Here is a 22,443-nt window from a genome sequence, read left to right as displayed (position 1 = left end):
ACACTTGCTCACTTAGGATTTTGCAGGGGAAGAGAATAACAATGCCTTTACTGACACATTTATTAACGAAACGTAATACGCTTGTAGGAAGCCATTTAAGGCTGGGCTTGTAAAGTAAATCGGGAAGTTTATCTTTGCAGTTCAGAGCGTTTTATCAAAGGAACAACGAATTGATCTCTGTTGACATCAGCTGCAAAGTTCTCATTTATAGGACTACCTACAAAGTTGACAGCAATCTTGATCACTTTTTCACTAAGAATGTCTTCTGCTAAGAAAATCAGCGCAAATTTTACAGACATGATTAGGGAATAATTCACCACTGACTTCCTCATGCGATTGCAGCGAAATTAGCTCGCTAATTGTGCAAAATAATAATCTTTGAAAAGTGTAAATTCTGCTTTGTCCGCGTGAATGAGATATTTGTTCGCGACAAGAAGCGTGCATTTTGTTTTCATAACAAAATTAAAGAGTAATCGAAAACGTGAAAGGAGCGTGTACCTCTAGTTGGCGGCGTGCTATTGTTTTAGTGTTTTCGGACAAAAGGTACGCAACAAAAGACCGCGTGGTCTTTACACCTCGACTCTGTAAACTGTGTTTGCAGTTGACCGAGAATTTCCTGTTCACGGCTTCTTTTGGTAAACTTCAATCGTGTTTTCAACACACATGGTTCGATTTGTTGTTTTGAAAAAATAACGTAAATCAGGTCCTTTAGCAACAGTCGACGCGTCTTGGACTTGTCGCGACCGTCTTTTTGCTTCACGGCAATCAGTTTCTTTGGCAGCCTTCTTGAAATTTCAAGTTGCCCCTTGTTGAAACATAAAAGAAAAATACACATCCCATAAGTTTTAAAGAGAAAGTTGACTTTTCTGTGTGACAGGAACTAACCAAATGTGTCTAGTCTCAATTGTTTGAGGAAGCAGTCTTTTGTTGCGCTTAAAAGTTTTAATGCTGCTTTTGCTTTGTCAGCTGCTAATTTGGCCAGCTATATTTACTTAGACATCTTGGAGCCATTTTAACCGCATTTTGAGAGCTACAAATGAACTTGAAGCACGAACTCTCTTTTGGCGTTTCGACTTCGTTTTGTTGAAACTGTGAGTCACAGCAGCTCGTCAAAAAAGCACCAAAAAAAGATAAAGCTTTAATATTCGGTTGCCTTTCCGACAAAACTTCTGCCTGAGACATTGAAAAGCTTTCTATCACTCGAATTTTTTTGAAGGGTTTCGTAATGAGCCAAATATGGCACATGTCATGGTAATATTTAAATCAGATACTTATCTTACTGGCGCGATTTTCCCATTTTCTTTACAGAAGCACGAACTCTAAAGGAGGCAATTCACGTTTTCTGCAAAGTGCGTTTAGGACTACGAACCATCACAGAGACAATTTATCACCCACCTTTACCATAACAGCTCAAGGTAGGAGACATTCTTTCTGAGAGAGTTCCTCTTTTTCTACTTCTTCCATGGCAGTTATCCAAAGCTCTTTGTGTGTCTTTGTGAGACTCTTGAATCTCGAGAGTTCTCTTCTGCACGTGGAAAAAGGCTTTCCCATACTAAGTCTATTGGTCCACGTTTTAATGCAATATATCTTAGCCAATTAAGATTCCAATTCAGGAGTGCCGACATAAAAATAAAAACTGGTTTCTACAATGTCTTCACATCAAGTTCTTAGTCTGCAAGAGTAACATGAAACTTGATGGAAAACATGTTCCCTTGTTGAAACAACATTTGCTTTTATTGCTTCTTTCTGACCATCGTACGCGGCTTATTCAAGTACATTTATAAAAATTTCACACTAAGCTTTGAAATTTAAAATCGGAATCCTTTTGTCGCGCGCCTAATTATCAGTCCACATAGTTTTATTCCGTGTTGTGGCATTTGCTTTTCCTTAAGAGGCAATGGCTTTCCTGTGAATGATGTTAATTTGTATGTGTCTTCAAAGAATGCACCAAACAAATCGTGTCGAAGATGTCTATGCGTCGTAATTTTCGTGCGAGATATCCGTTCCCTTGTCTACTTTATCTTCCACTTGTTCTTTTCAACGTTGTTATTGTGGTCACTTACAATCTCGAATAGAAAATTATCTTTCGACGTTAAAGATTATTCATGGAATGAAATCATGCAATGTCTACAAAAAATAAAAATTAATTTTCGAAACTGTTCGATGTCGGCACGAGTCCGTGCTCACAGGGAGAGGTAACTATGCGTTTCTCTGAACAGGTAGCTGACATTTTTATTGTGCATGTAGACACTTTCGGGAACTTTTATGTCTTTCGTCGTTCTGTTTGACCCCTGCTTTGTCTAATTGGCTTAATCATTTTCGTATTCTTTGTTGTAGTAGTTGTTGTTTTTTTTTTCTTCAGTGAATTTCTGATAATTTTTGGCCACAGATCGACTTCTTAGTTTGGGCGATTTTTCGGCGCTACTAACGCAGATTAGAAAAAACGACGTCGACTTTAACGCATCTTTCGGCACCTGTCGTAACGCTAGAAGAGAGAAAGATGACAGTTTTTCCTTCAACTCAAAACCAACTGTCTATTTTGTTGATATTCAAGACGGCAAAACTGGAAATTTTCTCTAGCGAAATCATGGATTTCACTTGCTGTTGTCTTTGAACTAATTCGGAATGTTTCTTTTTGATGTTGCCGTTTTCTTCTGCTTTTAAGATATTAAATGACCACACAGTTACTAAATATTTGTATGTCAATCGAATTGGATGGCCTGAGGTTATTATTAGCATTCAATGGCGCATCGGGGAAAAAGCGTTTGACATATTCACAAACCGCACGCCCGTTCCGTACGATCGGGTTTCGTTTACTTTACATAATTTCTTAGACAGGGCTAAAATCACGGAACAAACTGCTAAATAGGCTCGACTGCAGTTGTGATTGGACTTCAGTGCAACCGCTGTCCTTTCCTGGAGGACAAAGTGACCTTTTTTAACAGGAGAGGAGCGAGTTTTGAATTCGGGGCAAGTGAAAACACCGTGTTAGTATTTGTCAAGATGACCCGCACCTGCATGTATGAGCTAACAGTTGTTCAATTACTTTCGTACGGTGCTGTAGAAACGAAGCATGCCTTTCCGTAGAGAAAGCCTTCCCACATAAGAACACTGGTCTTAATTAAGAAATAAACTTTACCTCAACAAGTGTGGAATTTTCGGAGAGAAAAGTATTCTTAGTATGACAATTTTAGCGTGGTTCTAAAGCCAATCTTGAGAAGAAAAATTTCCTTTTAGTGCCTTTTTTAGAAACTATCCCTTTCTTGTCAACATACTTCCTCCTTCAGGAAAAAAATTTAATCTGCCAGCAATACCTTAGTTACGCTTGAGTCGTTGTTTCTACACCACGATACTATCATTTTGCTAAACGGATATTTCTGATGGCCTTGACACTTTTCCACAATTCTAACAAGAAAAGACCCCATGTATTTTTATGTATCACGTCAAAAAGGATCTCTCTGGATCTGTGTTGAATCTTAAAACATAATTCAAGCTAGATTCACTCGACACGTTTTAAAAACAACCTTCTCTCTAGTTGACTAATTACGTTTCTTGGCGCGTTGTTGACAACTTACGATTCTCTGAGACCTATCTCCTCTGCGACGGTGTTCGTTGAGTGCCGTTTGATATTCCAATTTTCGGCTCAACTTAACACATATGGTGAGGTATAGGCTGACAGATCATGATAGAAAAGAGAAATTGGTATTTATCTTTTCAAAGACGGCAATTTAAAGAAGATGTTCAAAAAGTAAAAGCCTTCATATCCCTAAAGTCGTTATGTTTTCAAATCGAATCGCGATGGAAGTCACACCTTTGTTGTCAGATTTGTTTGGGCTTTGCGTGGATAAGTTCTCTCTACAAATGACGCCATTTTTTTCTTTGTCCATTTGAATTCAATGTGTTTTAGATATTATACTTTCTATCTGTGTTATTAAAGGCGATTTCTTATAGCAATTTTGTGTTCATATGAACAACAATTGCTGTCTTCCTTTTATGTCACACTTCGACCTGTCTTTATTGTTTTAACATACGAAGGACATTTTCATAAATATTAGATTGGAAATGGCTCTCAATGGCGTGTCTTCTTAAAACAAATTCCAAACCATTTTCTTGGGAGCATTTATTGGAGAATACTCTTTCAATTCAAAGCGAACTGTTCAACTGATTATTCAAATAGTATACTTAGGCCGAACATTTTCAGAGTACATCGCTTAATAACCTACAACTTATAAAGAATTTAGTGCATTTATAGAAAACGGCTCTAATTTGTTTTTTGCTCTTTGGTTTTGAGAACTGCGTTGATTATTTCAAGCTTTTTTGTTTCAAGATGGTGTTCTGGGCAGTGTCTATTGTGCCTTACACTCAAATGACTACCCCCACAACATCGACAAAATCAACTTGTCCGCCAGAAAAGACCATCAACAAAATAGCCTCCCCTGACAGCTTTCGATTCCCAAACAGGTGGTCCATTTCAGCGCCCCTTTCACTGTCACCATTTACTTTAAAAGAACACTACAGATCCTACTCATGTCAGTCCTGTGTATTTCTAGTTAATCTTGTATTCAGCTGGTAAATTAAATTTCCTTTATTTCTGACCTGTCGTTTTAATCACAACCATCAGTAGAGACAATTTCACATCGTTCAAACACGAAGGTTAAGAACCTGTCTTTTCATAATGTTTTTTTTTTTTTTTATGTTCTTTCAATTTGTTTTTTTTCTTGCCCGGAACCGATTTCTTCTTATGCCCGTTCGTTGAAATTTTCTACTTGGCATATCCTCTGCCTTCGCAGATAAAATACGACGTTATATGTCTTCTTACCATCATTATAAATACGACATTTTTCGATTTAGTAACGATAAATTGAAACGTTGTAATTAAAACGAAATGAAGGCTACGGGGGCGAAAACTAAGTAGAAAACGAAGTCGGTCTCTTCACTAGGTATTTGTTCGTTGTAAGATGTTGTTATTGGGAAGGCAACATACGTTATTTTGGCTCTTTCTGAATGAAGCAATGGCAGATTTCTTTAATTGTCTCAGGAAACGTCCTAATGGAATAAAACTGACTTTTTAGTTTGAAGAACATTTTAAAAATAATGAAAGTGTAGAAATTTATAGATCTACAGATGTGTAACGAGTTTTTTTTTTAGCGCGTCCGAGCAACGAATTTCATGAGCCTCCCGTTTCGTTTTAAGCTCCATCCAGAAGGATGCAAAAAGGTACCGACTAAAATCGTCTGGAGACTCCTAAAACAACTAATGATAAAAGCAACTAATACCTGAAATGAAACACCTCGACGTTTATAAAACAATGAGTAGTATTTCGGAAGTAAAATTGAAGCATTATACTCACGTCGACAATTCCTTTGCTGCATATTTGAGAGCGCAAACGAACGTAGCCCAGTACGAATTCGAGAGAAGGGGCTGGCGTTTCCCCATAGATTGAGAACCGTCAAATAACTGCACCATACTATCTCTTCTTTCTGTGTATGCTTTGGTCTTTTCAGGGAAAGAAAGAGCTACACCAGTAAGTTCTGATCCGTAGAAGTTACCCTGGATATTATTCCGTTCTTCTTCCTCATTCAGTTTTGTGTGCCAAACTGGATTTAAAATCTCCGAAAAGTTTTCCGCAAATATGAGAATTTTTCAGCTAATTTTATGTAGTCAAATATGTTTGTGGTATTGTGCTGTCCGATTTTGTTGAGGACGCAATTTCTCCGGCGACTGCTCTTGTTAGAGGGGTGAGGAAAATTTTTCGTCGACAAATACGTGCGTTAGATTTTTATCGCTTCTTACTTGTACACATTTTAGAGCGAAGACGCATCTAAGAACTGCGGTTTCTCTTCAGGATTCAATTTCAGGGAGACTCAGACGCAGCAGAGATTTTATCGAACGTGGGGAAACTTCTTTTGGTCATTTTCATGACTCCTTATGACTCTCACCAGTTTTAGGATTAGTATTCAAAATGATTGTTCCGTTCACTCGCTGGTTCCTAATTTTATAGTGCTTCCTAGTTTTACTAGCACTACAGTGACAAATAGCTTCCATTTAATAGATTTTGACAGTTAGAATCCAAAGCAGCCAAAAAAAAAGAAAAATCTGGCCGACAAATCTGTCATTCAGTGAAACAAGAATCGAGCAAAAGACTCTTCTAATCGGCTTCCTGCTGTTGTGAACTGGTGGTCTATTCATCAGTTTAAACTTCCTTCCCTACGTAATTTTTAGTTCTTTTCTTCGTTTATTTTTTATCCAATCTAGTTTTTACACTCTTGCAAAGGTGGAAGTCATTCGCATTATAAAAATTACGCAGTGGACTTTTTCAATTTCCGATCTTCGATCTCTTTAGACCAATGACTTTGTTACATTTTGAAGTTTTAAGGTTCTCATCCTTAATTTTGAAAAAGTAACAGCTAAATCATCACAGGACATTATATAATTAGTTTTACTATTTCTATATCTGTTGTTTCTGTATTCGCATCACAAAGAAAGAGAGAAAAAAAAAATATTTCGAACAGGGGAAAATGGTGACAGTTCTTTCATTAATTCCTCACGTTCTTAGCTAACATCCATTTAAGATTTGGAAGCATGAACATATTAAACTCGTTTTTCGAAGTAGCTAACTCTCTCAGCTTTTAATTTCTTTTGACGTTCAAGAAGTTCATACTTAGAAAAAGGAGCCATCTGATATTTTCCCCTCGAAAATCATTCTAAAATAAAGATTGCATTACCGGTGGATAACCCGCGGTATTTACTTTGCTTCAAGCTCGTATCAATCACTTCGGCTTGTTTCTGATTTCCTTGATCTCAATACAAGCGGCAACGAAAACTAGAGTTGAGTATTAAGGTACAGTGTGTAATTGTTACTGCAACGGAATCGTCTTAAAAGCCGGCCTTGATTTCGTGGGTAGCTACTGTGATTTGCCAACTGAAAAGATATGAGCGACAGCTTTCCTTTGATTTTATAGCTATTTTATTCTACCCTACTGGTTTCAGATTCATTACATAGCATTTAAGAGTTTTATCGAAACAAACTGCCATTGCTTCAGATTTGAATAAAAACGCTATCTTCTCACCGACCAATGTGAATTTAACCACGCGTTTTCGAGCAAACAATCTATTTCTCTGTCTCTCTATCGAGTTCTATTATCAGTTTTCGAAAGAGTTCTGTTCACTCGTTGACTCTTCCTTGAATAACATATGGTCAAACACAGTCGTTTGGAGATTTTCCACTTTCAAAAGGCTCTTTCGCTGCACCTAAGTAAATGTTTGCGTGGAAAATGATTTCTTTTCATGGCCAGTTGTTTGGATGGTTGAATCCCCTTTTGTATTTCATTGGTGCCACCTTCCTGATACCTGCACCCAGTGAGAGAATTGTGCCTATTCCATCCCAGAAAGAGAAGACAAATTAGCCACCTTCAGACAAATATATTATGCTCTTTGTTACGAGATATCAATGGCTGAAATCAAAGAGATCAGAGATATAGTCCCTTTGTAACCAAAAATCATTCTCGTCCGGAAGGATAAGCGCAAGAGTTCCTTAAGATCGAGGGGGAAAATTCGCTGCTTTTCAATTTTGTCGAACTTGCACCATTACGTGACTCTCAACTATTACATCCAAGATTTGAATTTTGAAATTTGGAGGGATCTGGAGAAAAACTTTAAAGTAATTTCGAGGCTTCCGTAACCATCGACAGAATTCCTCTATCCTCAGAGAGTAGTGGCCGTTGAACTTAATTCACAGGTAAGCGATAAATTGGCAAAACTGTTGTTTCAGCGAGGAACAAACGTGACGATATTTTTCTATTTTTCCTGATTTATCGTCCTTCATAATCGACACATCCACTTGCTCATTGTGCGAGTGATTGATCATAAAATTCGCTGTTTGCTGACTGAAACAGCAGGACTCAAGACTCTCTTTGATTCACATCGTGTGACTCATTTCTGTTGTGTCTTTTTGCTATTTCACGCCCTTACACCCATTTAATTTTGTTAAAAATTAAAAGGTTACTTATTCTTCATTGAAAATAGTGAGGACCTGACGGTGCTATCCATTTTTCCATTGGCAAACAAACAAAAATTCTTGAACTTACAATTCTTATCTTTGTCATGTACTTGAGAAAGGACATTTTAATTTCAAATTCATTTTCGTACGTGACTGTTTTATTTCCATTATTACGATGAATAAAGGCAAATTCCATTGAAAGTTTAACAAAGGGAGAATATTTCTTTCAATTCAAAGTGAAACTGAATTTTTTTTCTCTGGTGTTCCTCGTGGAGTGCCTTTTCTCGAAAGTTCGCGAGCACAAGGTACATTTGAATTTTCGACTTAAGGAACAACCTTCTGGCCAAGCTCATTCATTTGTTTTGTTTTCATTATTTTTTTCTTTCGTAAGACGATTTCCAGATTTTGATCGTGTTGCTTGCGAAAAGTTCCCAAGGAAATAGAGATTTCTTGTCGATTAAAGGCTCGACACTTATTACTGATATAGCGTAAAATTTTGTTTGCTTATCCTACAGCGGAGGCAATTTTAGTGACCGCTAAGTAATTTTTTGTCAGTGTACTATTTGTTTTATCTTTTCAAACGGAGGTCATGAAAAACAGCATCGAACGATCGTGGCAGTTGTCATTTCCGTGACATTTCGGAAAAATTATAAATTATACAGAACTTTAAGAAAAAAGGGGGCATCCCTCAGGTTCACAAAGGCAAAAGCAATAGGCTTCTGAGCACGCATACCCCACATAAATGAATTGGTTCTTTCGAGATTTTGTGAGAAAGTAATTACAAGAGGAAATATGAAATCTCTTGCAATTAGAGAAAATGTTGCCGAGCCGATCTTGCCCGTAACCAGAGGAAGAAAAACCTCGATTATATCATACAGAAGTTTTTTTGTTTGTTCTTGAGACTTGTATTTTCGCTGCCAATGATGTAAAGTAAACTGAAAAAAAAAGAAATATACGAATGTTAATTAATCTATTCTTACACCTACTCGTTGGCAAACAAGAATAGAACGGCTGAAAGAGCCACAAACGTAGCCGTGCAAAGTCATTTTTCAATCATCGTTATTTTATACTCCAACGCTTTGGTTTTTTCGCGTTTAATTATTGATCGTTTTCGATCACGTTTCAAGAAAGCTTTTAAATTTATCGGTTCAGCGGTATATCTGTAAAATTGTGTCTCCCGCCTCAGACAGTTTTTAATAACAAATGTACCTGAAAAGAGGAAGAGCTAACAAAACAAGAACTTCTTAAAGTTCCCAGCAGTTATTCTCCGAGGGGTTCGTTTGCTTAAATAGGTACGTGAGGTTCTCTCTTTTCATACATTAAAAAAAATAAAAAATAAAAATAAAATAAAATAAAAAGAACTGCTTACAAAGATGATCTTCCGGTCTCGATATCTGTATCGTTGTGCACATGGGTTTTTGCTGCCATTGGCGACTTTCTTTTGTGATTTGATGTAAGACGTATTGTTAAGGCGCGGATGTAATTCTGCAGTTTCCACATATCGTAAAAATATCCAAATGGCAGAAACAGTTAGCTTTACAAAAGACAGCCACCCGCATTGTATGTACATAGAGGTGGAATATTCATTTGTCAGAGCTTGAGATTTTCCCAAGTTCCCGCACTGAACATCATAAGATCAATTCATACTCATTTTTTTTCCTTTCATTTTATCTTTGATTCTTTTTCTGCAATTAAACTATGAATCTAAGCTAAGACCAAACTGTGTGTAGGTACATCGAACATATGTTTCCCATTATAAAAATGTAATAAACTCTTAATGTACCATAGTACATAAAAAACTTGCGACTAATTTCTATGCCATTTGTTATGACATACAAACTTACATGTATGCTTATCTTTCCTTAATGCAGCTTTCGTCTGGTTTCTGGCAACATCATTTAATATTTTCAAAGCAAAGGTTGTGAGTTTCCTCCATTCTGTTTTTACCTTTCATCTCGCGCTGTGGTGCGCGTAGCCAGCTCATACAAACTTTTACTTAGCGCTGAGCTTTTGATAATTATTAACATATGAAAGCTGAAAGCGCATTCCGCCAAAAAAAAAGGTAAAATAGTTCTTGTAAAATTAGAGGCGTGCAACGAATGCAACGAAATGCTATTCAGATTTGGTTACATTTTTAAGGAGAGAAAGAGATACGTTAAATTAAGGAATGAAACGACCAAAAATAAAATTTATTTTGAAAAGAATAGGTTTACCATACTTGTAATTTCTCTTTTCTTTTATTTTGGCATGTACGCTTTTAAGTTAAGAGCCCACTGAATTTCATCTTCGTTAAATGCAAACATCTGGGGCACTAAAGAGCTCCCCAGAGTCGAGTGCTATTCCTCGTCCTTAATGCGAACTAAAAGGCATCAAGTATATTCTGGATGCCATGTAAAATATACATCCTCGGAGTTTAGTTTGTATTCTTTACAGGTTGTAGATTTAACCTGCTGTGTTACTATAACAGACGTCGCGAATCAAACGACCCGTGTTCAAGTATCTTGCCGTGTCGGTCAAGGCTCACTGAGTTTTTTGGAATGCGCAAGTAACAAACTTAAAACGCAGCTGCTCCGAGTTTAAAAGAAATGAAATATCATCTTTACGCTCCTGGCGAGCGAGAATATTTGTTTTCTGTTTGTAACAAGAAGAGGTCTGTTTTGACTTTATTCTTCGTGAGTAAAAGGCTATTTTGTTTGTGGAAACAAAGGAGAAAATTTGCTTTATTCAGAGAGTTCTGCTCTCGCGACTTGAAAAGAATAGCAACACCAGTATAAATCTTTTATTTACTTTTCTTTTTCATTCAAGGCTCCGATTCGAGTTTTATTCTTCCGTTGCTTTCCTTCATTCGGTGCAAAAGGCTGTTTTCCTACCCTATCTTGGCTCTTCTGTCTCTATCTCTATTGAATTACAAACACACCCAAGTCTTCTTTCATTTTTATTCTCCTTATCGCTTAAGTTATTAAGCTCTGTTTCTTATCAGGAAAAAGAAAATTAAAGCGGCAAGAAATTGTCCACTTGAGGACATGCTGTGTCCTCTATCGCCAGATATGACAGAGGGCATTTCCTACTAAAAGGGTATTTAACGGCCCGCCAACCAGAAATGGCTGTCACTTATTGCACGGCCTTTTGAAGTTATTTACCCACTGAAAAGCATTAAAGGTCGGCACGTTTGAAATTTCACATCTGCGGATCACAACTGTGCTGTTGCCTGGCGTGTGTTTGTTCTCGATACTCAAACAATTTCACTTCAAAATAAACAAAGCATTCTGCTTTTTCCTGAAGTAACTGTTTTTAGCCGGGTTAGTGTATTGAAAAGCCGGGACTTTCCTTCCTGTTGTCTCAATTGGAGAGGGCGTTCAACCTGCGCGCTTATTTACTGACAGTTTACTCTTCGCCTATTGGCGTATCAGGACGTGCACGATCAACCAATCTTTGACATTCCCCCTTCGGTGGGCTTCCGAACCCATTTAAAAGTCCCCAAGTTGAGTAGCTGGTGACCACTCAAAAAACACTTCCTTATCGGATGTGTTTTTGTTTTTGTACATGTATCTGCCATTTAACGGCAATTTCGTTGTCTGAGCAGCTTTTAAGCGTTTTTCTCAACGTCGTTCGATTACCTGTGGTCAATAAGCCATTTATCGCGCCATCACTGTCAACAAGATTGGTTTCCAAACTGAAAGTTTATAGCAGTACGCCTTGTTCGATCGACTGGAAAAACATTAAGTATCAAGTAAGTGAGAAAGATTAATTAGGAGTGATGCTTCATCCAAAGAATTTTAATGTCCTCGTAATGAAAAATGGCTTAACTTACCAACTTTTATTACTTTAATATGGTTACCTTAGAATCTGTATGTAGGTGTGGAAAAATTTTTTAAACTTTTAACTAATTGTATCAGAACATTTCAGCTTAATACATACAATTTTTTCGTGGTGCATTTATTTTTTCAAAAGTTTCAAGTTTCTTGTGAATCCCAAGAATTGAAGACAACGATGGATGACCAATGCGCATTCTTAAGCTTCGTTCTTCCTCCTAGTCCTCGCATCTCAAAGTTTCTATCTGAGGCCGAGCTCGACAAGGCATTACACATCTTTGAAAAAACCGTTCTGTTTGTCTGGATTAAAACAATCCTCCATAAGCTATTTGTTGTAAATGCAAGTTTAAGATAAGAAGAGTATTTTTATAGAAAAAAACTTGCGAATGCTATAGGACTAATTCCGATGAAGCTCATTCTGATAATTTTGAGAGTTTTGAGATTGTTGTTTGTTTAATTGTTTAAGTTGATTTAATTCTTTCTCGCCTGATTTTGAAGAAAGCATTTCCCACCGGGTATCTTTTGAAAAGGCTTGACATTAGGACAGAAAAAAAAACATAATGCCCTTTCGAAAAAATGTACTCGTCATTTCATTCCGTCAAGTTTGCCCCGAACATTTTGCCCCTTTAGTTGAAGTGAGATCAGTACTATGATCACTTAACTCAGAAGACATGGATAAGTTATTAAAATGGCTTATATTCTTAGGGTTAATCCTGATCTATTTGACTTTGTGTTTGAATGTGCTATGTTAAGAACTATTTTCTAAGACTTATTACTTTCTGCTGTAATCTTCTTGGCATTAGCATCCTTTGTTTCAAATTGTAAGCTAATGATATTGTCTTAAGGATGTTCTTTGTATTTCGTTCTTTGTGATCCATGAATGTTCGCAGAACACAGTAAAACCAAGGTCATTTGGGCTGTTCACGAGCAAAAGATATGATCCATACGAAAACTCCTTTTTCCTCTGATATGCTCTTGCAGCAAAAAAGAAAAAAAAACAGAAAAAAAGAGTAAAAAACATTTGCAGAATTCATCAGTTGGGAAAGGGCGATCAAATTTGGGTGAAAGGAAAGGCAAGGCAAATTCTGATTTTTTTTTGTCTCATTTAAAAAGTTTTTTATAGCCTCCACGAAAAGGAGGTTAAAACATTTTTTCCAGATTCACGTAAATAATTCCAATTTCAATATATTTCCTCTGCTATTCGTGTATGCAATCTAAAACAAATGTTGTTGTAGAATAGTCACAGTCAAAAACACGATTCATGAATCATTGATATGGTACTAAATCTGAAATTCTCCTAATGGTTCCTATCTGTGAGAACTCGCGTTCTCTTCCAATAAACTGAAATGGAATTGTAACCAGGTATGTTACCCTGGGTTGTTGGGCTACAAACTACATTCTGGAGCTGTTTATTTGGGCGAAGCAATATGAAATCGGGTTGAAGTATCCCAATATGACATTTGACGGACCAGTAAAATATTTAACGGAATTCGTCACCGCGGAAAGTCGGTGAGTGGACAGTCAATTTTTTTGGATAAAATTATGATATAGCATAGTTCAGAAAGTCACAATAAATGCCGCTTTCTTGATTACTTGAGTAAAATAAGATATTGCATAGGAAAAATGAGGCTTTGCCTGTTAGATCGCGAAAAAAACCGAGTTCAACTAATCAATAAAAGTCTGGACCAGTCAATATAATTTCTCATAGAAGTATGACTCGTAGCGAAAATCTCTTGTGCTACGCTAACCGGATCTTGGGTGTATCTCAAACGAACGATCTTCTAACTTTATTATCGACATTTTATCCTACCGTATGACAGATTTGGCCCAAAATTGGACAAGATTGTTGGTTTTGTATGTTTTGGTCGTATTGAATGATTTTTCACCTTCTGGAAATACACAACGTTTTAGAAACAGTGTTAAAAAAAAGTGTCGTAGGTCCTTAAGAGTCAATGAACGCCAATAAATGAATTTCGAATGCATGGCGTAACTGTCCAACGAGTTCTCTGTGGTGATGCTTCGGTACGCAAAATCCAAGGGTCTGCGATCTGAATCGTAGTAGTGCATTCTAATAATTTGTCACTTGGCCCCACTCCTTCCTCGTGTTATTAGTACAAAAGACTGAACCCTATCTACTCGATTCCTTTTGGGTGAGGCTCAGTCGTTCCCTTTGGTACAACCGTTTATTTACCTTACAAGGCCAGCCACGTGGCATTCATTCATGTCCTACACTTTACATGACCTGTTCCAACAGCGCAACTGTCAAAACTTGGCAGACCTTTATTTAGCACCTGCTTCTAGCAAGACCTTTTGCACGTAAATTAAAGCAAATTAAATTTCTTCTTTGGAATCCCCTATTGAAGGTGAGAAATGTCGAAAAAACTTTTTTGAAACTGTTATTTTCCAGTCTGAAAATCTCCAACTTATTTTGCTTTTAAAAATTCCTTATTCCTACATACTCAAACCGCTCTTCGTGCACGGATAACAACTAATGTAGAACTTAAGTTCGTAACCTAGTTAAGTCTTTTCATTTTTAGACGTAAACAAGTTTTGATCTTCTTTCAATTTATCGTTTTACAAATTGGATACAGTCAAATGTCAGTTTCATTATCATTATTTTTTTTTCAAGCATTTATCGTCCGACATTAAAATTGAAAAGGTTTTCTATTTATCCAGGGTCATATAACACGGTCTAGACGTATCAGTACTAAAAATACATATTTTTATAAATTTTCCTTGCAGCCCTCAATTTAAACTACATCGAATAAGTTTTGGTTAGCAAACGTTTAGTTTTGCTAAGATTTCAGTGAGGATTCCCATAAGATAAGGTTTTCAGTCGCTATAAGTGCAAATTGTGTGTGTAATTTTAAAAGTTAGTGCGGTTACGCTCCAGTTTTCTTTGCGCGAAACTCTCTCTTGCTTCCAACGCCAGAAAAACTAGGTTAGTGTCAGTTTTTCCAACTAAGTACAATATTTTCTTATTGCCCCTCGACACACAAAAAGTCTTCTCTTTCATCATATAAAAGTTGGAATTTTTCTAGAAATGCTGCCAGGATGAGGCCTCGGTTGAAGAGGCGGTGGATTGATAAAGTCTGCAGAGAGCAGACTCGTAGTTATTTTCTAAGTAAGCGGTCTAAGAACATTTTTAAAGTGATACTCAAAGATGACTCTAAACTTCGAAGTTCTGAGAAGTGAATGATTTATTAAAGATAATTGGATAGTCCTCTTTCAACCCGTCGGGGTTAAATTCAACTGCTACTTTCTTGAACGAGGTATCACGTAATGACGCAATGTAGGGTATCGTTGGGTTGGAATGGAAAGTGCTCCGGTATTATACAATAATTTTTCTTTGACGTGTCTCTCTTACTCAGATATACTTCAGTGTTCGACGCACTCAACCGCTTTCCAATCTCTGTCGGAATTGAAAACATTCTTGATTTTCTTTTGATTTCCATTATTTTTTTGTCATATGTCGTTGCTGTAGCTGCCTTAGTTAGCATACTAATATTTTAACGGTTCAACATGGCAAAACCCACCTCATTTCCCAGTTTTACATGCGCTTGGAATAAGTGTTTACCCCAGTTGCTTCATGGGCTTTTGACCAAAGTTAGAATTCTAGAAACTGGAATTAAAACAGCATCTATACTACCTTTCAGAGTCATTTACGTTGCTTTGCTTGAAAAGAAAGTTCGTCTTGAAACTGAATTACCTACCGTTTATTAGTTAAAAAAGGTACTTCAATTTACTTCCAACGCCTTGAAATTGTTATGGAACAAGGCAGACCCGAATGCAGAGAAACGGTCCATTTTTTCTTACAAGGTCCATTTTTGATTGATTAAACATGCAGTTTACATAGCATGATTTGAATGCTTCGTGGTAATTGTTCTTGTTATTTCGCTCACTCCACAGGTTGAATCTGCCTGAACCTCACAACATTTCAAAAAAATTGAAAGTGCACAGAGACTCCACTGAAAGGTAAATTTCTCTCTCGTGTTATTTTAATGTGTTCACCTCAGTGTGCGATGGCTTGAAGAAGCTTTTTCATTTGGGCTTGAGCTGTATGGCCAGAATTCTTTGTCATTCTGTGAAAGTTGTTGTCGTAATATTTCTTTAGTTTTGTAAGCCTTTTCTTTCTTGTGATTTACCAGATAGATTCTTGCTAAAGTGATAAAGGCTTACGATCCGGGTACACACCGGCAACCTCTTAAGTACTCCATAGACGAAATTTCAAAATTCTCTCTCAACTTATAACGGTAGTTTGAAGTATTGTGAAAGAATTGAAACGTGCTTTAAATTACCTGCTTTTACTACCATGCACGTTGACAAGTAACCTCTTTACAATTCCTTTTCTTTAAAAATTCTCAATTCTCAATGAACTTTCGAAAGTCAAAGGAAAGGACTCGCTCCTTTGAGGCTTCTGACGATTGTGGTAGAATTTAGCTTGAGAGTCTTTTCACGTTTACTCTTTTATGACGGATACAAAAAAAATAATCATAATAATCCTTTGCGTTTTCAGACTGAAAATTTAAAAATTGATCTAAAAACAACGTCAAACCCCGCACATACTGATAATCATCGAAATAGGATATCATTTATTATTCCATTTGGAGAAACTTGCTGTGTCTTCGCCATTTCTCTCCTCTTTGGAGTGAACTTTTGAGGATCACAATATTTTTTTTTCTTAATGAAGAGGATATTTATATTCTGGTGGTCCTAATCTTCTACTGAGAGTCGTCGGGTGGCCGTGTTGTTTGTTCGTTATGTCCTATCTCACTGTTAGCCAATTTTGATCAACCAGCTGTAAAATTATCTGTGACAACTCGTCCTAAAGTTGACAGTTTTCATTGTAAATTCGCTCTTCCAACTTTGTGTGCGTGAATGAAAAAACCGCACAGCTAAGAACAAAGCGAAACTCGCGGAAAATATCCCAGTTTTTTCTCGCTAACTGATATATACTTATCATTTCAAAATTTTCACCTTGTCCTCCTAAAACTGAGTCAGGTTCTATTGTCATTGAAAAGACATGACTTGCTAGTTCTTAGTTAAGTGTTGGGAAGGCAAATGATTTGTTTGACGTTGATCACAAATACAATCTAAAGTTCACTGTCAAACATTTCATCTCTTTCTGACATTCAAATTTGATCAGCTTTTCAATTTCAATTTAAGACTTATTCAACCTTCCATTATCAGAAAAGGAATTTGTTTGTTTACCTCTTTTATTTTGATCTAGCGCGTGTATAAATAGATCTCATGTGTACAGCACCCTAAGAGTTTGAACAATATAGATTATTACTTACGAATAATAATATTCCAAAATATAAATTATATATCTTACAACTGCAATTCCGTAGTATCGGAAGGAAAGAATCAAGTGAAAAGCTACGAAAAATTTACCGTTCTGTTGAAGTTGTAAACTTTACATTTTTTCTCTCACGAGAATGTCTCAAGGCTTCAAGAAATTGCTTCGTAATGGTTTTACAGAGGTTCACTTGCATTAGCCCTGCGAGTTTAGACTCACTCAGTTGGGCGCGTTTTGCCACAATTACCACACGTCATTGATGCAGTCCGATAGAAATGTGCGACTTTTTTTTTTGATAAGATCTTATTGATGAGCATCAAACCAAAACAAAATCGCTTGCCAGTAGAGCCGTAGCGCCATTCAAAATACTGTCACCTTCACTCTTTTTCCTTAATTCAACTTATAATATAATTCTCGTTAAAACTTCCGCACAATGGTTCTTTCTTTCCCTCAATTTATTACATCAGCGTTCCTTTTCCTTCTCCTTTTCACAGCTGATAAATACACCGTATTTTATGCAGTCCGCACCATTTTTTTTAGATTTTACTTGCGCTAAACCAAGTTCGTCTTTCTTAAAGCGTAGAATCTTCCCTACAATTTCGATATAATAAGCGCGAGAAATGCGAAACGACGGAACTCAAAATTACTTTTACCAACTATCGCGTTTCAGCGCTTGAAACAACATCATCCAAGTTTCTGCTACAGTTGGCAGATGTCCTTTAGATTTTCGCAACATTTTAAGCCTGTAAACAGATCTATTACCAGGTTTTGCATCAAGCTTACTCTCGTTCGCTCTCATCAAATTTAATGATATATGTTATCTTCTCAGAGGCTCAAAGCCAACTGTTCTGGAAAGCGGAGTAATTTTTGTCGAGTTAAGATAGAGAAAGAGAGAGCGTTTTCCTTCCCGTTTGCTTTCAGACTATGAATTATTCATCCTTTGGCGGTCGCTCGATCACTCCTTTAAAGGTGAAAAAATTACATTTCAAGGTTATTGAGCTCCTAAGTGGGTCGTAAATTTTGAAAGCTAAGTAAAGTTAACGACTTGAATGCATTTAACTGGAGCGAATTCTATTTTCCATTCAACTAACTTTTTACCTTTTGTTGTAACAGGACTACACATATATTTATAATTTACCGTTTGCCTATTGAATAGCAAAGGTTTCTTGAGGACTGGCAACCTCTTCGTTAACGAAATATGATTTTTGTTCAACGCGATGGATTTTCTTTCGGTCGGTTTTTTCCGCTCCGCGTTGATAACAATTAAGTGAAACTCATTTTACTTCGCTAGGTTAAACATTCCTTCTAATCGCTTGCACAGTTGAAGTCCTCTACCACATGCGGTGTTTATTTATTAAATTCTGGGGTAAACATCGGCGTGAAAGTAGCGTGAGTGTCTGGGTTTCTGCGGCGTGGTGAAGGCGGCGGTCCAATTCCAAGCGAATGTTTTTTTACTTTCTTTAAGTTAAGATCACAAAGTGTAAAACACGAGGAACGCCATTTACCGGTAATAAAACATTGTCATCACATGGCAAAAACCGGTTGCTTCTTTCCGTTTCAGGAATAGACCTAATATTGATGCCATAGAGACTTTTCGGTCGCCCTCAGGGGATCATAACGATTCTGATGTCCTTAGATACAAGCACAATCGTATTTTCCAGTGATTTCTCCTGTGAGAAATATCATCGGCACAAGCCAATATATAGCAAACAGATTAAAGAGCCGGTCTATTTGGCGTGTGCGCGCTTTATGATTCAACCAAGGTGAAATGTGAGCTCTTTCTTTCGCGAGCAATAACAGGTGGTATTTCAGACAGAATAGTCACAGTAGTTCCCTATCATCTTTTTTATTCTTTAATGTATATAAGAGCAAGGAATCGCTTCTTGTAGGCGGAGCAAAACAACTGGTGGCGAAGTCCGATCTGAACGAATATAATGTCTTTCTTTGCATAGACCGACTTTGAAACAAAAAACCTTCGGTTGTTATTCACGCGGTTTTCAGTGAATGGTCCGGACAGTTTACTTTTTCCTCATAGCGTGAAATTTTTCGGTGGTGTTCTAATCTTCCGACTTCAAAATCCCGCGGGTAACTCTGGCAAAATAGATATTCAACTTTCGTGTTAATGAGTGTTCAGTGATGTTTGGCCGAATACGTCCTTGAGGCTCAAGTCTAATCACAATACGGCTCGAGGAGAGATCCCCTAAATTTGTGTGCCAAGCCATCAACTGAAAGAGAGACCAAACAGTGAGTGAGTATTCTTTAACACTGAAGTCGCACTTAGGGGTTGGAAGATATTATTTTTGTGTTTACCTTCTCGGGATAACTGTGAATTGTGTTTAAATCGGCCTTAGCGGTGTGACATCTTTTGTGTCAAAAACACCCTCTCGCTAATTTGCATGTGTTTGGTGAATGACCGTCATGTTTATAGATTGAATATAACACAAACAAGATATTATGAGGTGTGGAACATGTAGTTCGGATTTGGCCATAAAAGGAACATGCATAGTCAGAGTTCGCTTTTATTTTCAAAGATAATTTTCCATGTTTCCAGCCTTTTTAATTTAAGCGTTTACTTTTCTATTGTGTGCGAAGTTAAAAACGGGCGCTGCCATTTCGCATTGGATTAACGCAAGTTGGAGATTTGTAGAAATCGGTTTTTCATCTTTGTACGTGGCTTGGGTGGTAATTAATCCTTTCAAAAAATCAAAGCGAGTTCTTTGTTTGTCGTTCGATTTCTTGCCAGTAGCAAGCAATATTTATATGAAAGGTATATTGGTCAAGGGAAACAACACAGTAAGGCAGAAACATTTCAACATCGAACATTTAAAATCAATTTTCACTTTTTGTAACTTCAAACCTTCTCAGCTTTTTAAAGGTTTTCTTAGCAGTTACGGCTCTTCGTCGCTCGCAAATCCTCCAATCCCACGACACGAAATAAGTGAAAATATCGACTAGGGAAAAAGCGACTTCATCAAATGCAAATAGATTAAGGGATAAAAGCTATTATTAAGCAAATTCGAGAGAAGATTATCCAAAAATATATACACGTCCATTATCAACTTAGTGTAATGAATTCGTGAATTGCGGCGTACCTCGTCCAAGTCAAGATTTAGGTGGGAACCAATAGCGAACGCGTGGAGAAAAACAGCTTTCTTTCTTGCAAGGATTTTGTAAATCTCTATCGCGCCATTAATTTCGGTTCCATTTGTCGCCCTCGTGTTAATTTGTAATTTACTTCATTTTGTTCGATGTATTTGTGATTTTGTTGTATTTGTAGAGTCTAACAACAAAGCGATATTTAATTTCTCTGTTAGTCAAATTGCATTGTGTCATCGTTGCTTTTCACTCGGAGAAAGCTTCTTGTTTCAAAAAACACGCCTCGACCACATTTCGATTTGGGTAGAACGCTCTTTTGAAATCAAACGTTGTCACTTTGGTAGGTTAGGGTGAGTCACGGAGAAATTAAACTTCCTTTTTCACTCTCGACCCATAACCCACTTCTAAATGTAATGTTTCAATCGTTTTTAACCGACAACTGTGACTGAGATGTTTCTGTGACTTAGTAGTGCAGTTATCTTCAGCCAACCTGTCGAGTGAGCGATTTTAAATCCTTTATGCAAGTTTGACAGATGTTTTTATGTTCTGACCCAACATCTGCATGCCTAAAGGCAGATATTGATAAAACAAGAAAAAAACTCAAATCACATTTGTGACGTTCACATTAAATTGTTTCATGACAATAACTTGCTAATGTATAACTGGGAAATCAGTCTTTCTAGGCTTAATTTTCTGCGGAATACTAATAGGGTTGTTTCTCTGCAATCGTCTTGCAAAGTGTGTGAGTTCTTATCCAGTTTACCTGTATTGTGCTTTTCATTTGTTTTCGAGATATATTTGGCTGTTCTTCTGTTGTATACAAAACAACACACCGTACTAGGTACATCAAAGGGAAATTACGATTCAAAATAATCAAGTTTAAAGGCAAACATTTCTAAGTTTTCTCGACATTTATTCGAAGTCCCTCCCTTTCAATAGCCTTCATACAAACTGCGCTTAAAGATAAGCTCGTAGATTTTAAACTGGCTTTGGTGAGGCCTGTTCGCTCGAAATGTTGGCTTTGTAATATTGTGTTGTTTGGAATTTAATAACATCTTCTTTTCTCTCCTAGTTAGCTGGCACAGCGGGCGGTCTTTGGTTCAGTAAAAACCCCAGGCTTCTGCTTTAACTTCATTGATTTAAAATTTTGACGTGTTACATGAAGGGCCAGTTTGCATTGGACATGGAGACCATCAACACTAAAGGTACATTATGGTTTTATTTGTGTACATGCTTGGTTTGAAGTTTTTTTGTGTCATGTTCAGTTGCTTGTTTTGTCGAGATATCGAAATATCAAGACCCTCTGCTTTGCAGAGTAACTCTTCTTCGTAAACTCTTTGATCATCAAACTCGAACAATTTCGGCCACGTCACAAACTTTTACCTGGGTTTGCGGCCAACCTCATTGTTGACAAAGCTTGAGTGAGCGATGTGCGAAGCACTGATTAAGAATTTGCCAAATTTCTAGCTCTACTTAAGCAAAGTACGACGAATTAAGGTGTTTGAACTAACAGTAGTTGCTGGTCGCGAAAGAGAACCAAGGAGGTTACCTGACTTTGCAAGTTACTCAAACTTTATTAATCGGAAAGTCACCGATTTCAGTGGTAGAGTGGTTTATCTTAGCCAAACTTCAAGCCTTTAAAACATCAACCCTCCTCTGGAAAGGGGAATTTATTGTGCCCTAATTGCTACAGTTCGGCTACATTTTTACTCCATATTTTTACTTCTTTCCAGTAGATAAAGGCGACTTTTTAATCCAACAATTTAGAAAGTCTCTTAGATACCCCGTAACCGATTCTTCAGACTTACGATTATTTGGAAACTCTTTTTACTGTCTTCACTACGTTTGACGCTTACACATCAAAGAACATGCTTTTTGGATCATTACTGATGATTGAGATCCCTTTTCAAAAGTGCGCAACCGCTCATATCTTCATCTTCTTCGTCGAAAACGACTTTCAAATTAAACGGAACGCCGAATGAATTTTGGTTCATTTATTTCTCCATCAAGATGCGGCGAGATACTCGTTACGAGTTTGGTTTTAATCTACTTCATGCAAATGAAAGCTGCCCTTCCTTTTTCCGCCCAAATTCTAAGCTCCGTTGTCCGGTTGTCATTTAGAAACGATGCAGATAGATATTGGTTTATTTCCCTCCATTTATCTCTGCCTTGTTGTCAGAGATCCACCCGCGTTAGTTAAATTTCGCACTTTGGTAGTTTTGCTTTCTGCTCCATGG

General features: G+C 37.1%; 1 protein-coding gene and 2 long non-coding RNA genes across 33 annotated transcripts in view; 1 reads left to right on the top strand and 2 right to left on the bottom strand.

Moving 5' to 3' along the window:
* Nucleotides 1–22,443, top strand: part of LOC113665233 (insulin gene enhancer protein ISL-1) — a 45,786-nt gene that overhangs the window by 4,373 nt on the left and 18,970 nt on the right. For 2 of the 31 annotated variants that reach the window (XM_089203494.1, XM_089203469.1), the window contains exons 2-4: nt 1,309–1,415; nt 15,721–15,786; nt 21,279–21,411. In XM_089203494.1, the coding sequence (XP_089059620.1) occupies nt 21,366–21,411 (46 nt within the window). In that variant the 5' untranslated portion in view covers nt 1,309–1,415; nt 15,721–15,786; nt 21,279–21,365. Of the gene's footprint in view, nt 1–1,020; nt 1,092–1,279; nt 1,416–7,414; nt 7,739–9,163; nt 9,292–11,267; nt 11,730–13,954; nt 14,175–15,720; nt 15,787–17,917; nt 18,080–18,837; nt 19,359–20,864; nt 21,199–21,278; nt 21,412–22,443 lie in introns of those variants that run through there. The other 29 variants (XM_089203483.1, XM_089203470.1, XM_089203471.1 and 26 more) reach the window with 29 other exon arrangements.
* LOC149046480 (uncharacterized) lies at nt 47–5,968 on the bottom strand. The gene is made up of 3 exons (XR_016185749.1): nt 5,351–5,968; nt 1,396–1,672; nt 47–805 (listed from the first exon to the last, which is right to left on the bottom strand). It is a non-coding gene; the product is annotated as an uncharacterized LOC149046480 (long non-coding RNA).
* LOC149046479 (uncharacterized) lies at nt 18,941–19,561 on the bottom strand. The gene is made up of 2 exons (XR_016185750.1): nt 19,421–19,561; nt 18,941–19,335 (listed from the first exon to the last, which is right to left on the bottom strand). It is a non-coding gene; the product is annotated as an uncharacterized LOC149046479 (long non-coding RNA).

Source organism: Pocillopora damicornis, chromosome 4 (genome assembly GCF_964200805.1).
Source record: "Pocillopora damicornis chromosome 4, jaPocDami1.2, whole genome shotgun sequence".
NCBI lineage: Eukaryota > Metazoa > Cnidaria > Anthozoa > Scleractinia > Pocilloporidae > Pocillopora > Pocillopora damicornis.
This window is presented reverse-complemented; position numbering and strand designations above follow the sequence as displayed.